The sequence below is a fragment of the Cryptomeria japonica genome, chromosome 2 (genome assembly GCF_030272615.1).
Source record: "Cryptomeria japonica chromosome 2, Sugi_1.0, whole genome shotgun sequence".
Classification (NCBI taxonomy): Eukaryota; Viridiplantae; Streptophyta; class Pinopsida; order Cupressales; family Cupressaceae; genus Cryptomeria; species Cryptomeria japonica.
In genome coordinates this window covers 284,802,373-284,817,576 of record NC_081406.1, presented here as the reverse complement: position 1 = coordinate 284,817,576, position 15,204 = coordinate 284,802,373, and the positions used below count along the sequence as shown (strand labels likewise).

The window sequence follows — 15,204 nt, the reverse complement described above, 5'->3', positions numbered from 1 at the left end:
TTAACCATAAGAAAACCATAAAAACTGATTATTAATCTCTGTATTGTTTGAAAGAGTATCATACTAACAAGGTTTTGTTATATTTCCTAGAAGATTAATGACCATTGATGGATATATGAAAGAAATTCCTAGTCTAGCTCATGAAGGAAGAATAGTTAAGAAAATGAATAGTGCTCCTTCAATAAAATGAACCCTCAGTTCTTAGTGTATTCCCATAAGAAGGCTGTATAACTAGTATTTTCTTAGGTTCTCTGTTGGTTTCTACGAGGATGGAGAGTTGAGGCTTGAAATATACCTGACTAGATTTATCTTTAAGTCTACTTTAGATTAAGGGTAATCTGTAGGATTTCATATAATTTGTCCAGTTTGTGTTTGAGAGATTGTATATGTATATAACTTAGGAGTCGAGCTTGATGGGGTCAAGCTAGGAAATTCTGAAAAATCAACCCTTCAGTATTTAAGGATGAACAAATTCAGAAAGCAATCAGTTGTGCATAATTGTAAATTGGTTTATGTGAATGCCAATTTATTGAAAACCAAGTTTTGATTTTAGTTATAATGAATTGTGATCTGATTCTGAATCTTAGAAGAGCAGAGGGTCCAGAGCCAGAACTTATGATGTAAGAGTCCTAAAGATAATGTACTTATACTGCAAAATGAAGGTAATACTAGTGGACTCGACCATGTTATATGCTTAATTTCCAATGTTTATATGGATTCTGGAGCTCTGACTATGATTTGATATCTGCTTACCTTCTAGAAGTTGGCCTAATGAAATTCTATTGTGAAGACTCAAGGAATGGGAAAATTAAAAGGTCAATTAGTGGAACTCCACTTAATTCAGATATGAGTTAGTTTACCCTGTTGAGAGAGAAATCTAGGCTCTATTCAATATTAAATCCTTGAGCTTCTCTCAGCCACAGTTTTACATTCAAGATGCTAAAGCCCTGTATCAATATTCAAACTTCTGAGTCCCAGTGTAGGTTGGACTAAGGCATTCATGGAGTTTTCCAAAACTTTCAAACCTTCCTAAGTTGGAACATTTACCTGTCAAGTGATGTGGTGGACACTAAGTACAGTCCAAGTCCTGCTTGGCCATCGTGGGAATCCATTTGTTTTAGGGGGCAAAACCAGAAAATGTAAATTTCTTTTTGGTATTCCTTGTTCTGCTTGTCATTTCACTCTTCTTTTGAATGCTTCTAACATGTTTGCCTTAGTTTACAACAAATCTGCAGAAGAGTTCCTGAGAAAGTCTCCAACTCAGCAGCATTTCAGTTTCAATCTTTTTCCTAAATCCTTAAGTGAATAATGTTCCAGATGAAGGATTAAGATTCCTACAGAAAAATCCACATGACTGCCTCAAAGTTGACTCACATGAATATGCATGATGGAGGAGATTTTCAATTGCAATCCCAAGGTAAGGTTACAAATGATACCAGACTTATCGCCTAAGTGAAAAATTGAATCACATTCTCAATCTCCTCAACGCTATTCAAGGTTATGGACATAATTTGAATCTTTTCATAATATCCCAAGCAGCCAAGATTGTGACAGATATCACAATCCCCATAACTTGTTACTCAGATGTTTATTGGTCTAGTTCTGGCCACTGGGACTTGAAGTCCTTGGCCTTGACCAAAACCACAATTAAACCTTACTCAAAACTCAGATTACATCTTGAGTTTTCAAGGTTCACCATGCCTAATGCTTGAAGCACGTAAATAAAACCTCAAATTCTAAGTATCATGGAAGACAAACTAATGAGAATATGACATGAATGAAACAAGTGTTCAAGGTTGGAGCAAGGTTAAGGTCCCCATAAACGGTTTTAGAAGATCATCAAAGTACCAAATTAAATTAAATTGGATCAAGCAATCTCCTCATGTCTATTTTCTCTAATAACACGCTTACTGTTGAAATTTTAATGATGCGAAGTTAGACTCAAGGTCAAAAATATAAGAGAAGCAATTGGAAAAAAAAAAAAAACTATTGAATATTAAACTGATTTCCCTAATTTCATTGTGTTTGAAGACCTTATTGCAAGTTCTTGTGCTTGGATAAGTTTTTTTTTCTTGAGATAGCCTGCAAAGTTGATGAGTTTGAAATTGATTAAAACTTTGTCAGCTCTGGATTCTAGATAAAGCACCCATTTCCTCAAACAAAGGAACCTCTGTTGCCAATAAACACATTGAAAAATAATTTAAAGCCTTGTCCTAGCCGACCTTCTTATTAAACAATGCTAGTGTTACATGAAACTGTATTAGAGAAGACAAATCAAACCTTTCATTACCACCTCAAATGCAATTCAGATTCAGGCAGAGCAGAAACGAATTCACAGCAGAGAAGACAAGGAGTCACATTTTGTTCACCATCATAATTGAAGGTTCTTTCTTTGTTTTCCCAGATTTAATGCAGGCAATGAGGTGCATGGAGCATGGAATGAAAGACTCCATCGAAAGGAAAGGACAACATTTGTAAGGACAAGCTCAAGAACTTCAAAGGAGATGCACAAGGAGGTGAATCGAGGATGAAGGTCTTTCAACCACAACAAGAAGGACATCTCAACATGCAAGGAGCTGATATTGCGACATAAAGTCAAGAACTCCACTAGGCAATTCAAGTCTAAGGTTTTTCAAGAATCAAAGGTTGAAAGTGGAAATGTGAAGATGAGACTTGAACACCAAAATGATGCAATTTGGGAATATGACCCATAATCAGTCAAAGGCCACATGATGATGTTGAGTATCAAGAGACATTGCTCAAACACAAAGACTTCCTTGTGATGATTTACAAAGCGAGCAAGTGGCTAAGGTGGCATCTAATCCCCTTCATCCACCAATCAAATCATGACAAGTCAAGGCGTCCAAGTGCATTGAACCTGACTCATCAACAAACTATGCATGTGGAGGGCACTGAATTCAATGTACCTAACTTTATTTCCTATTGGTCTTTCACCTAGAAAATGTGTAATCAAAGCAATGTAATGATCTTATTGGTCAACAAACCCTAATTAGGGTTTCATCTTGTAATCTTGGCCATTGATTTCGAATCAATCCTAGGCCCTTGATTATAATGGAGAGTCTATAAAAGGCCTTGCCTTTTCATTTGTAAGAGTTAATAGAATAGTTAGTTCCTAATTAGAATATTCAAGTTAGAGTAGAGTAGGAGGGAAGATAGAGATTGTTGCCGAGGCTTGATTGAAAATACTACTTCCGTTGAAGCTATGGTGGAATTTGTGTCTTATTTCAACATTTTGCATGGTTTCTATTTCTCTAAGTTTAGTTAAAGTTCATTGATCTTAATGGAGTAATGTGATGATATGTGATGAATTCCTTGGTTCATACTTTTTGTGGTTTGCTGATTGTAAGCTACAGTGTAAAGTTAGCCTAAACCTTGTTATTGTAGCTAAGTTCGATTGTAGATATTTGTTCCAGATGTGCCAGTATTGGGTATTTGCAATAATGAAAATCATTCACTACCTTAGGAGACCGCATCAGTTTTTGTGTAGATGTTGTTATCATGATGAAGCAAAGCTTGGTTTGAAGGAATTTGATCATCAATCATTATCATCATTATCCTTAGGTATTAGATAAGATTTATCTAAACCCTTTCCCTTTTGATATTTTTTTGTTTGAGAAAAGGTAGTTTGCAAGTTCCAACTGTGATTCATAAACGTAAGTCCCTTTGTGATACCAGCATATTATTAGAATAATATCTTTCTCTGTGTTATTAATGGTCATTTAAGTTGTTTCTAATTTCGCCTCTAGTTAATGATTGTTTCTTTTAGAAACATAGTCTTTGTAACTCTATTTAAAGGAGCTTTGTCTCCTTGATTAATTGAACAACATCGATTCTTTGAAATCCATATGCTTTTGCACCTACGTTATAGTATCAGAGTAGAAAGAAAAATTTTGTTTTTTCTAAAAAATTTCGAATGAAATTTTTCATCACTGAAAAAACAAATCTAGGGCCTGTGATTTTTTAAGAATTCGAAATTTAAATTTTTTTTTCTAAAGAGTTTTCTTTCAGGTGGTTTTTTCTACTGTCCTTCGTGTTTTCTGTGGCAGATTTCTTTTTAACCAGACCTTCGTCCCGCGACACCATTAATCCTCTGTGTGTGACGCGATTTTTTCCACCTGCAAATTTTTCTACCATTTTTGGACGGAAATCTGCATTTTTGATTAGGGTTTTTACCCTTCAAATCAAGTCGAAATTTTTTTCTGATTGCAGATTCTTGATGGGTTTTTCGAGAGCTCAACTGGGTTGTTTTCAAAAAAATTTGTGGGTGCATCGTTTTCCATACCTCGAATTTCGTGCCAGCAGATTTCAATTCTGATTTCAGATTCTTTCTGGGTTTTTCGCAAGGATTTCTGGGTTGTCTTCGGATTTTTGGGTCAGCCGTAAAATTTTCTCGAAATCTATGTTGTTTTTTGCAAGGATTTCTGGGTTTTTCATCTGTTTTTTGAAGTTTGTACTTATATCTGCCTCTATTTTCTGCATTGGAATTTGTGTCTAGACTTGTCTCAGTGCATTGAACCTAGTACCTCAAGTTTTGTGCACTTAGCATCTTCTCAGTACCTTGTTTTTCGTGCCTCAAAAAGCGTGAAGATGGCTTATGGGCATCGATGTTTGTTTCGGTTTTTAATTTTTTTTTACTTGAAAAAAATTCTGATGGGTTTTAATATTTTTTTCCCTTAAAAAAGTCTCTTGGTTTTTATATATTTTTTGTCCCTGTAAAAAAAAATCATGGGAGGGTTTATAATTTTTTCCTCAAAAATTGTACTTTGCTGCAGTCTATTTTTAGTCGCACCTGGAGTTGTTGTGCGAACATCTACACTAGTCTCTTGTTTGCAGTCTATTTTCAAGCATCTTGCTCATCTGCAATAGTTTGGAGGGTTTATCGTCTTTGTAACTCTATTTAAAGGACCTTTGTCTCCTTGATTAATTGAACAACATTGATTCTTTGAAATCCATATGCTTTTGCATCTGTATTACATATCACATCATACAATTGAGTCTATCCATTTGCAAAGTCAAGATCTGACTAAAGAATCCTTGGGGTTACCTTACTTAATCATATCATTTAGCATATAAGGTTTCCTTGTTCAAGAGAGGATAGAATACTTCGTATTTTATAATGTGTTCGAAGTGCATAAAAACACATCAACAAATACATTCATTCAAGTCCCGCATGGTAGGTGAATTGGCTTGGGCCGTGGGTTTGCTCCCCATTGGTCTCGGGTTTGATTCCCTGCCAGGTTATCCCGGCGGCTGGGGACTACGGGCGGACTCATCCGCCTCCAGAGGACTAGTCTCGCCTCATCTCGCCTCTCCTCTGACCCCAACTTGGCTCGCATAAGCCCAAGGTAAGGCGAGGTTGGTCGCTGGGATGAGACGCGGGGATACCTCTGGGTTAACAAAAAAAAAAAAAAAAAATACATTCATTCAAGGAGAAGGATAATATATTATGAAAGAAAATATCACCTCTCCTCTTTCTCTCCCATCAGTACCCTCCAAGTCCATAACTAGAGTACAAGGCTCAATGCCAACAGCCTGTGAAAGCCAAATACCTTGAGTTGTTTGAGACCTGCAAAAAATGACATCAAATTTATTTATTCTCGATATATAATGACAAATTATACATTAAAATTTAAAAACAAAAGAATACAAGCAATAGGGAACTGACCTGCCCATGAAAGCATCCATCTCCCTGAAATTTGTATGGAAAAGATGATTCAGAAGAGTACTTTTTCCTGTCAGACATAGAACACAAAGCACAAATTGCAAATTTATGTGATTTCAAAAATTATCAATCTTGCAATTTTGCAAGAGTAGTTAAATTAAAAGAGCTTCCATTTCACGTTCCAAAATATCAGGAAGAAAATAGTCTGTAGAAATGAATATGGTACTGCAGATATTCCTACTATGCTTTGCAGTTTGCAATGGAATTGAAGTACTTAAGTCCTCAAGCAATCAAACTTAAATACCAAGAGAAAGGGAAATGTCCAATGTAAGCAGAAAAATTTGTTCTTTATAAGGAACGAATTTAAAGTAAATATATTAACATCCAAGAGTAACCAAATCCATCTCAAGAAACATGATACTACATGAAATGAATAAAAACAAACTGAAACATAATTACAACTGAAAATAATAGAAATTGCTATCTAGAGAGGGTGAAGAACTGGTAAATTCTAGTCAAGTCAAAAAGATCAAAGCAATGAAGTGCAAATAACCAAGAGAACGGAAAGTTCGTTGACAAAGAAAACACCAATAGAAACCAATGGTGGAGACCAAGGCTAGCTGTAATCTGTAGCAAAAGTGACCAGTATTCACATTAATCACCACAAAAGGTGGAATATAAAATCCGATGATGTCCATAGGATAATGATCTGGCCTAATAAGGCCTTGCTGAGAAATCCTTGGAAGTCTAGCTCCTGCTAACATCTATTCAACAAAACAAGTAAAGAGAAAGCTTATAAAGATCACCCGTTACCCTAGCTCAGACCATGAATAAGAAGAACTAATTGACCATCTCTGATGGAAAGCAGAGAACCCTCCACCATTTCCATCCCAAAGAGAGTCATGACATGTCTTCCAACCAAAAATTCAAAAGGACCAAGCATTCAATCAAACTTTGTAAAAGGACAAACAGCAAAAGAAATTGTTGCAATATTATGAAAGAGTCTTCTCTAGAAGTCAGAACATGACAGCAATCACTTTTCCCATGCATGAGAGTTTCTCCCCACATGTGCTGCATGTAACAAAGGCCCAAGGCTGGAAACAGTTTCACAATATGCAATGTCAGAATAACTAAAAACTTCAACATTCCATCTGCTATCTCAACAAAAATATTGAAAAACCAGAATGATTTCAGCAAACAATATTAGAAGCAAAGCCCCAAAATGAAAAGAAGTTTGATGCTCAACACAAGCGTAACATAAATATCTGTTCTCTAAGTAAAAAAAAAATTTAGAACGATTAGACAAATCAAGATGTCAAACCCATCAAAAAACCCTACCACATCCAAGAAAGGGGGCACAGACCACAAATTAGGAAACAAGTTCACTGGACTATTTGTTAGAAGCTTGAAACACATTCACCTCAAGAGATGCAGCAAAGGAAAAGCTCAGAAAACGCATCCTAAGTCTGAGCCAATGCTAGAGAACAAGATGAGTCTAGTTATTGGAAGACAAAGACTACCAGTCAAATAAATCATTGAGTTCATTTTATATTGAATTTCTGCCAGCATAAGCAAAACCTAACAATTATGACAAGAATAAGACGATACAGTTGACAACTAATTTATGATTAATGCTTTATGTAATTGGGAGATAAAATTCTATCCAGTCAGCCCCCTTCTCTAAGCTGCTGGCAGATCCTTGAAAGGGTGCTGTTCTTTCACAATATTGTTTCTTATTATATGGTATTTCTATATTCTAAAACTTTTGTGGGGTATGAATAGGGGTGATGGGGAAGGGGTTGAGCAGTTGAATTATTACATTTAGATTGATTCACCAAATGCTAAGAAATGTTAAATCATACGAAAAATATCTTTTGAAAAATTTTAAATCTTACAAAAAAACATCTTTCGGTGTTGAGGCCTTTGTAAAATTATGCTAAAATGTTTGAAACATAACTACGTAACAATATTCACAGAGCATTCACTAATGCTCTTAAAGTTCAAAATATTACCGGAAATCAGCACCTTGATTGCACCCACAAAAAACATTAAAACAAGTCCATACAAAGCAACCAACAACCACAAGATCCAAACTCCAAAACATTCAACAGTCATGGATGTTTCTGTAGGTGCTAAAACATGCTAGACGGATAGAGGCTAAGTGAATCCTACACCAGTTCCAGAAAGCCCATCAACACTGAAGGACATCAATTTCCCAACTGAATCAAGCTTCTTCAAATACCGGAAACTCCAATACCAGATGCTGACAAAGTCAACAAGTCAAGCCACCAAAGACACCATCACTATAATCAATCAAACCAGAATCTACCCCCACAGCCATGGGACTGAATTGGCAAGTAGGGTTAGCATACTGGTGTCAAATATTTCTCATTCCCCCACCCAACAAACATGACAATGGTCAATTTTCCTTGATCTACTGCATTTCCAATTTATTTCTTTGTATAACCCAGTTAACTAAATAAAGGTCGCCCTCTTTGTTCCTTGGTTTTGTTACTTCCTGATTTTAGCTTTCGATACTTCATATTGGTTGTTGAAGTTTGTTAAGCAGTTAGCACTCATGATTGGCTACTTCAACTTCCCATACTCTTTTGGTCCTATTGACCTACTTTGGTCATCCACGCACACTATTACATCTTATTTCACTAAGCCTTGAAGCTGGGGTATCTTATTCAAAATAAATTAGCATCTATGTTTATTCATCAAAAAGACAGCTGGATGAACGTAAACACATACCACTGCTCTGAGGACCCATGATAGAGACAACAGCATATGAAAGGCCACGTTCTGCTAGCTTCACAGCCTTCACTAAATTATTTAGGGCAGCGTCATTAAATTGCCCTTTTCCATCAATAAGCTGGATAGAACAGCCCGCTTCCCCAGACATATCTGTAAAACACACAATCAAAAGATAGTTGAGCCAGGCCCTTTTCCATATAAGATTTTCATTAACTTTTCAGTTCAACAGTTAGGAAACCATTCCAGGGTCACTGCAATAATTTCTTAAACATACCAAACATAATTAACCAATCCACTCATATATTTTTAACTTTTACAGCTTAAGTTCCATTTCATTTATGATTACAGGACTATTTCAAAGATAATTAAATTATAATAAGGAAAAGTCTATCTTATGTGGACTGCTAGTCCATACAACCACCAAATATTGAAAGAAGTTTCTAAAATGAGCACAGATTAATCCTTAAATGGGATTCCCAGTAAATACAGAAATTTAAAATAGCATTTAAACCGATCAGGCTAACAATGAATAGATGTGGATGTTGCTGAAATTGCAACAGTTATTCAAATTACAAATTTATAAATTACGTCTGATACACACGCACACAAATATGTATATGTGTGTGTGTGTGTCTACACTTTGCATGGTTTGAAAGTAATATCATTTTCACAAAAAATATTTTACTTCTATTTTCCCAGCACAACCTTCAAATTGTCTCCTTGATTGATATCTGAATCCCTTGAATATTGTGTTATAGAAAGTTACATTCTTGATACATTAGAATATTGATATCCTTCATTAGAATGGGTTATAGAAAGTTACATTCTTAATATTGTGTTTCTGCCACCTCTGTTATCTATCCCACTTAACTAATGTTGAATTCAGTTCCACTATCCTACTACTATATTTCTGGTTCTCTAATATTTTGCAGAGGTGTGCCATGGCTTTATTCTTCATTAGTCAATGTCAACTCACATTTCCCGTTGAGTATAAGATCGATTTTTCAATCCAAATAAGTAAAAGTGCAATCAAGTAAGAGATTAGTATGAGAATACAAAAAGGTGGGTGTACATCAGCAGGGCATCCTGTCTGAACCATTTATGTACAAAAAGCCTAAGAAAATGATTCACAAGTTACAGAACAAAATTGATGCATAACTCGTTTGTAAAACTCGGGAAACAATAGTCATTATTGTTAAAATAGCACACAATTTGAACTCTACGAATTCCAAATGTTGAATAAGAAATTAGCAGTGGAAATTATAACCCATATTTTCATGCAAAACAGCTGATAGGTGTAATGACCATGAGTTTAACTTTCATATTTATGATTGTATATGAATGTACCTTGAGAATGGAATTAATAAGTGAAAGTGGGATTTTCCCTCATGAGTTTTGCTACTATAAACCCTCTTTTTCGAAACTTGTACAAGAATTGCACTTCTCTTTATTGGACAATAATATAAATTTCAATCAGGGTCCATTCATGTTATCTGCTTTACACCCTGATTATGGAATCACCAACGCCATTTAGAAGAAAGTACTACAAAATTACTTAAAATTACTTAGAATTTTAATCCGTCCTTGCTGTCGTGGCCCTCACAGAGAATGATTTAATGTAAAAGAACAACTCCAGTGAAACCCACAAAACATGAATAGTTTAAGATGACGGGCCACAAAGTGTTTCCCGAAAAGTCCATCAAAAATCATTTTTTAGGCAATTAAGCTTCGAAGCTTATTTCTTTAAAGCATAAATAGTTTACAGCTATGCCACTTTATTTCACACTGTACAAAACAATCAGACCAACACAATATTCGAACACAGTCAATAACCATGTATATGACCCTTGAAAACTCATAATACAAATTCGATGGATTGCGTGAATTCCTCCGACGGTAAAAGAAAAAAACAAATACCGGGAAAATATTACATTTTTTAGTGAACAGTTCAACAAGGTGTACCCGATTAAACACAGTCTGAAATAAAAATAAGCTTTGGAACCTTTGAAATCACGCCACAAGTCCTCGAGAGCCGCACCGGCAAAAAATGAGGCTTCTCTGCTACCTGCGAATACGTCGCTGACAATTAAGTTGCGGGTCACTGAGATGCTTGAAGAATCGACAAAAATTAACGCAACAAACTAAGGTGGTCAATCAATCTATGTTAAAAAGAAATTTAGTGGAGGGCTTTCAATACAACTCGTAGAAACATCTGCAATGATTCTCAAGAAACAAATGTAGCATAATTATTATTAGAATATACGTTTTTTCTTTTCAAAATAGATTCATGGACTCGTCCTACAAGAAAGATTGTATTTGTACCCTGCAAGTGAAAGGGATAAAGTGGCGGTTCAGATATGTACCTTGGTATGTGTGAAAAATAGCAATCGCGCGATGAACTGTACTGTGAGTCAAAATTATTTCAAAGTTAGTTTTATGAATATTTTCATTTTTATAATAATATTTTAAACCTATATTTATTTTTGAATATATATTTATATGTGAACTCTAACAGTTGAAGAAGATTTTTTTTTGTAAATATAGATTATTATTTATTTATTTTCTTTAGGTAAAAATAAAATATATCTTAAACAAGAGTAAGTAACTTTAAACTAATTATTTTGGATAAGTTGAAGTAACTAATAGCTTATATTCTAACTATTATTTTGGATAAGTTGAAGTAACTAATAGCTTATATTCTCAGTGAAACCTTCCCAATCTAAAACTTTCCAATTAGACATTTCTTTTGAGGCTTATTTGGCTAGATGATATATCATCCTATTCCACTCTTTACAGATATGTGCAAACAATATTGATTCAAAGTTGTGGTCACAAGAAGAATATGTCTAACCACCTAAATCAATCTCCATAGAAGTCTTCCAAATTCCTTTTATTCATCAAGGAAACCAAGATCATAAAATCCATCTCACATAGAACCTTCTTCCCTCCATGGACACTAGCCTTTTCCAATGCCTTAGAAATTGCCTAGGCCTTCATCTGATTATTTGTATGCAATCTCATATAGGTAGAGAAAAATAAGTGTACAAAGCCTTCACAATCTCAACCAATTCCACCAATCCCTACTACATTTGAATTACCACAAGCAGAGTCATGTTGTTAATCTTTAAAAAACTACTAGGGGGAGGAGACCACTTACTAGACCTTTTCACCTTTCGACAAGGTTGCAATTTATGATCAGGCCTAGTTTGTGTGGTAGTGAATGGGACTAATTCTAAGATTTTTGTTGGTGTAAATAATTATTCATCATGGATATTATTACACTTACTTAAGTTTACTTAGGATAATGCATTTCATAGTAGTTTGGATATGAGACGCTTGGGTGTTTGTGCCACATTGGGATAGTGTGTGTAGGAGAGATTCCACCTTTTATGGTGTTGATCTTGTTATTACACTATCATATCCACTTATTGTGGAGTGATAATTCCACCTTCGGTGGGTGATCCACCTCATGTGGAATATTATATTATTTCTCCTACGTACCCTTGTTTCTCATTGAGCCACATGTCATATTTGTGTGCTCATACATCCATATGGCCTTGCCTATATAAGCAGGCCTCTATTCATTGTATACAACTATTGAACAACTATTGAACTATTGAATCCAGTTGATTATTGATCATTTTCTATTGATGAGAATACAGTTTATTCTTGTCCTATATTGTGTCTCTATTTTGTACATTTCATTGACCTCTTGATCTTGGCAAAATCTAACAATTTTAGCAACAAAAACATCTAGAGAAGACAAAGGTTCATTAGTATCAAAATTGGCCACGGTAGTTTATTTGAGCATAATCCTAATCTTATGCCAAACTTGCATAACTACACTTTACCACTCTTAAAAAATACATTGGTTTTGCTCGAACAAATTTTGTCTAAGGATAAAAGAAGGACCAATATTCCACACATGTCACTACAAGGAAGCACATGGTAGTTAGAGGTTGACCCATATTATCCCAAAACTCCAAGAGGAAGGAAGCTATTATTCTAGATTTGTTCGAGATATTCCAACATAAGCACCAAATCATTACAATTGAGGGGCATTAAAAAAGGTGATTAGTGGATTTTTCATTATTGGCATAAACCTAACACAAATGGAAGGTTATCAGAATCCTCTTTTCCTAATGTTCTCCCAAGATAGGCATTTGTTCTAATTTTGCAACCACACAAACATGTTGCATTTGGGCTAACTAAATTTTATTCCAAAATTTTCTCCACCAAGAAGAAACACAATGCCCTTCACTTCATTTTTGTAAGGAATGACATCCAAGAGTAACTAAATAAACTCCTTGTCTTGGCCCCAAGAAATAATACGTAGATCCTCCAAAAAATAAAAAGTGTGTTTAAGAAAGAATGGATACAAGAATATCTCAATCCTTTGTAGATTCTCCCCTAGGATAGCTCTAGGGCTCTTGCCAATGAATATGTAAAGAAATAGAGCACTTAAAATTAATAATTCTCGACCATCCCATCTCCAAAAAACATCACTCAAAGATTAGATTCAGGAAAAGAAGAGAGAATGTGAGGGTTGTTATCCCAAGAGTCAATCTAGAACAAAGCACTATTGCCATTATTAATATCCAAAACAACCCTTAATCAAAGAGGCTCCCCTTTAAATCATGCTCCAAGTCATGGATACTTTCCCAATCAAATTAATCCATAGAATGTCCTTATCCTCCACTCCTCCCAAATACTTATGATTGAGAATTCCTACCCAAGTTTAATCTGAATTTTTGCACTATCACCAATATAATTTAGCAACTAGGACCTAACTATTGAGTTCATCTAGCCTCAGACCAAGCCCTCCATTTGCTTTTAGCTTGTAAACCTAATCCCAACTCACAAGATTCCATTTTTGGAAATCCAAACTTCCTACCCATAAGGATTGTCTAAAAAGAGCATCAAACTCCTTAAGAAAATTCTTGGGAGTGCACAAAATTTAAATCTTGTAAATAGGAAGAGATTACAAAATTGATTTTAGAAGAGTCAATTTCCAGAAAAGGATAACCACCAATAGTTGACCCTTAAACAAAATCTATGCAAAATCTTCCTCCAACGAATATTATTGAGCATTCCCAAAGAAAGATGGATTCTCAAGTAGTCCTCAGGAAGTTGTCCAATATGAAAGAAAAAAATAACAATTTTATGCTAACCATGCTCAAACATATTGAAGAAGACAAAACTTGATTTTTCTTTGTTGATTTGTTTGCCAAAATAAAATAAGTATATATCTAAAACTTTGCTAAAATTGGAAGCCTCCCCAATTTCAGTTAGGTCCATCAAAGACATGTCATTTACAAATTGAAGGTAGGTTTGAGACTTCATATTCTAGGCCTACTATAATCCCTAAATAAGACCATTATCTTTATGATGCTTCAATAATCTATCTAAACCTTCAACAAATAAAATAAATAAATAAGGAGATAGAGGATCTCCTCGATTAAGTCCCCAAGAAGTTGAAAATAGGTTTGAAAGAACGTTGTTAATCAAAACAAAGAATAAAGTTGAGGTTACATATCTCACAACCCAATCAACCCACTTAAAAGTAAAACTAAAAGCCAATAAGATGTGTCAAAGGAATGACCATCTAACTCTATCATAGGCTTTAGGCATATTAAGTTTAATACATGGTTTTTCTTTGGATTTAGACATAGAGTGGATAGCTTCAACTGTCATAACTATCCCATCTTTGATGCCCTTTCACAAACCCCCCGTTCTCAAGATATTAGGGGAGCCAAATATTTTTTATGCAGTCTAAAATAAACTTAGTGATTATCTCACAAGTCACATTATAGAGGGTAATAAGGCTAAAACAGTCTAATGAGTTAGCTCCTTCTTTTGGGGGGATGAGAAAGAAAAGCATAATTAATGGATTTGAGCATCTCTTTATTTACCTTTAATTCTCTAACATCCTCTAGAAGATCAATTTTTAGAATTTTCCAAAATTCTTGAAACAATTCTATAGGAAACCTATCAACTCCAAGAGATTTGCCCTTCTTCATCTAAAACGCAATTGCCTTTAGCTCCTCAAAGGAAATGGGTTCTAAGAGGGCTTTGTTCATGTCTTTGGACACCAAGGAAGGAATTCAATCAAGTAGTAGTCTCTCCTCAACCAAATTTTGAAGTCCCTACTCAAAGAACAAAGAAGAAAAGTGTCAAACAACTTTTGCAAAAATATCTTGAAAAGAATTTAATTGACTTCTTTGGAAAAATATATGACCCCTTGTGTGTTCCTTCAGAGTTAAGGAAATAAAGTATTTTTATCTCCTTCCTAAAACCAACTCATCTAAGATTTTTGTTTCCATAAAATTTGTTCCCGAAACTACCACTCAAATAGTTTTTTAGACCACTTAGTCTCCCTACAACAACTCATCTCTCATTCATAAGACAAGTACTCTACCCAGCTTAGTCTAAATTTGATTTTTAGTTTTGAGAACATTTCCAAAAGAGAATCTATTCCATTTTGTAACTTTTAATTTAACAAATCAGCACCACTTCAAAAAGGAATACATAATTGATCATAAGTCACTTCCCCTCTAATCACCACCCCTCCATAAAATTGACCAAATTGATATCCCAAAGCCACACAAGCTGAAACTTAAAAGGAATCTTCTTGGGGGTAGAAAACATCAAGGCTCGGAGAATTTTATGGGACAATGGTCAAACCCTTTCAACCTCAGAATTTTAGAGTGAGAAGCCCAACTATTACCCACCCAAAAATCCAACACGAGAAACCTATCCAATCT

At 34.9% G+C, this 15,204-nt stretch overlaps 1 protein-coding gene across 15 annotated transcripts in view; it reads right to left on the bottom strand.

Moving 5' to 3' along the window:
• LOC131054457 (protein ROOT HAIR DEFECTIVE 3) overlaps positions 1–15,204 on the bottom strand; it is a 90,704-nt gene that overhangs the window by 37,395 nt on the left and 38,105 nt on the right. For 3 of the 15 annotated variants that reach the window (XM_057988975.2, XM_057988985.2, XM_057988982.2), the window contains 3 exons: positions 8,438–8,590; positions 5,687–5,753; positions 5,485–5,587 (listed from right to left, as the gene is read on the bottom strand). In XM_057988975.2, the coding sequence (XP_057844958.1) occupies positions 5,485–5,587; positions 5,687–5,753; positions 8,438–8,588 (321 nt within the window). In that variant the 5' untranslated portion in view covers positions 8,589–8,590. Of the gene's footprint in view, positions 1–5,484; positions 5,588–5,686; positions 5,754–8,437; positions 8,591–10,402; positions 10,779–10,803; positions 10,845–15,204 lie in introns of those variants that run through there. The other 12 variants (XM_057988973.2, XM_057988977.2, XM_057988984.2 and 9 more) reach the window with 11 other exon arrangements.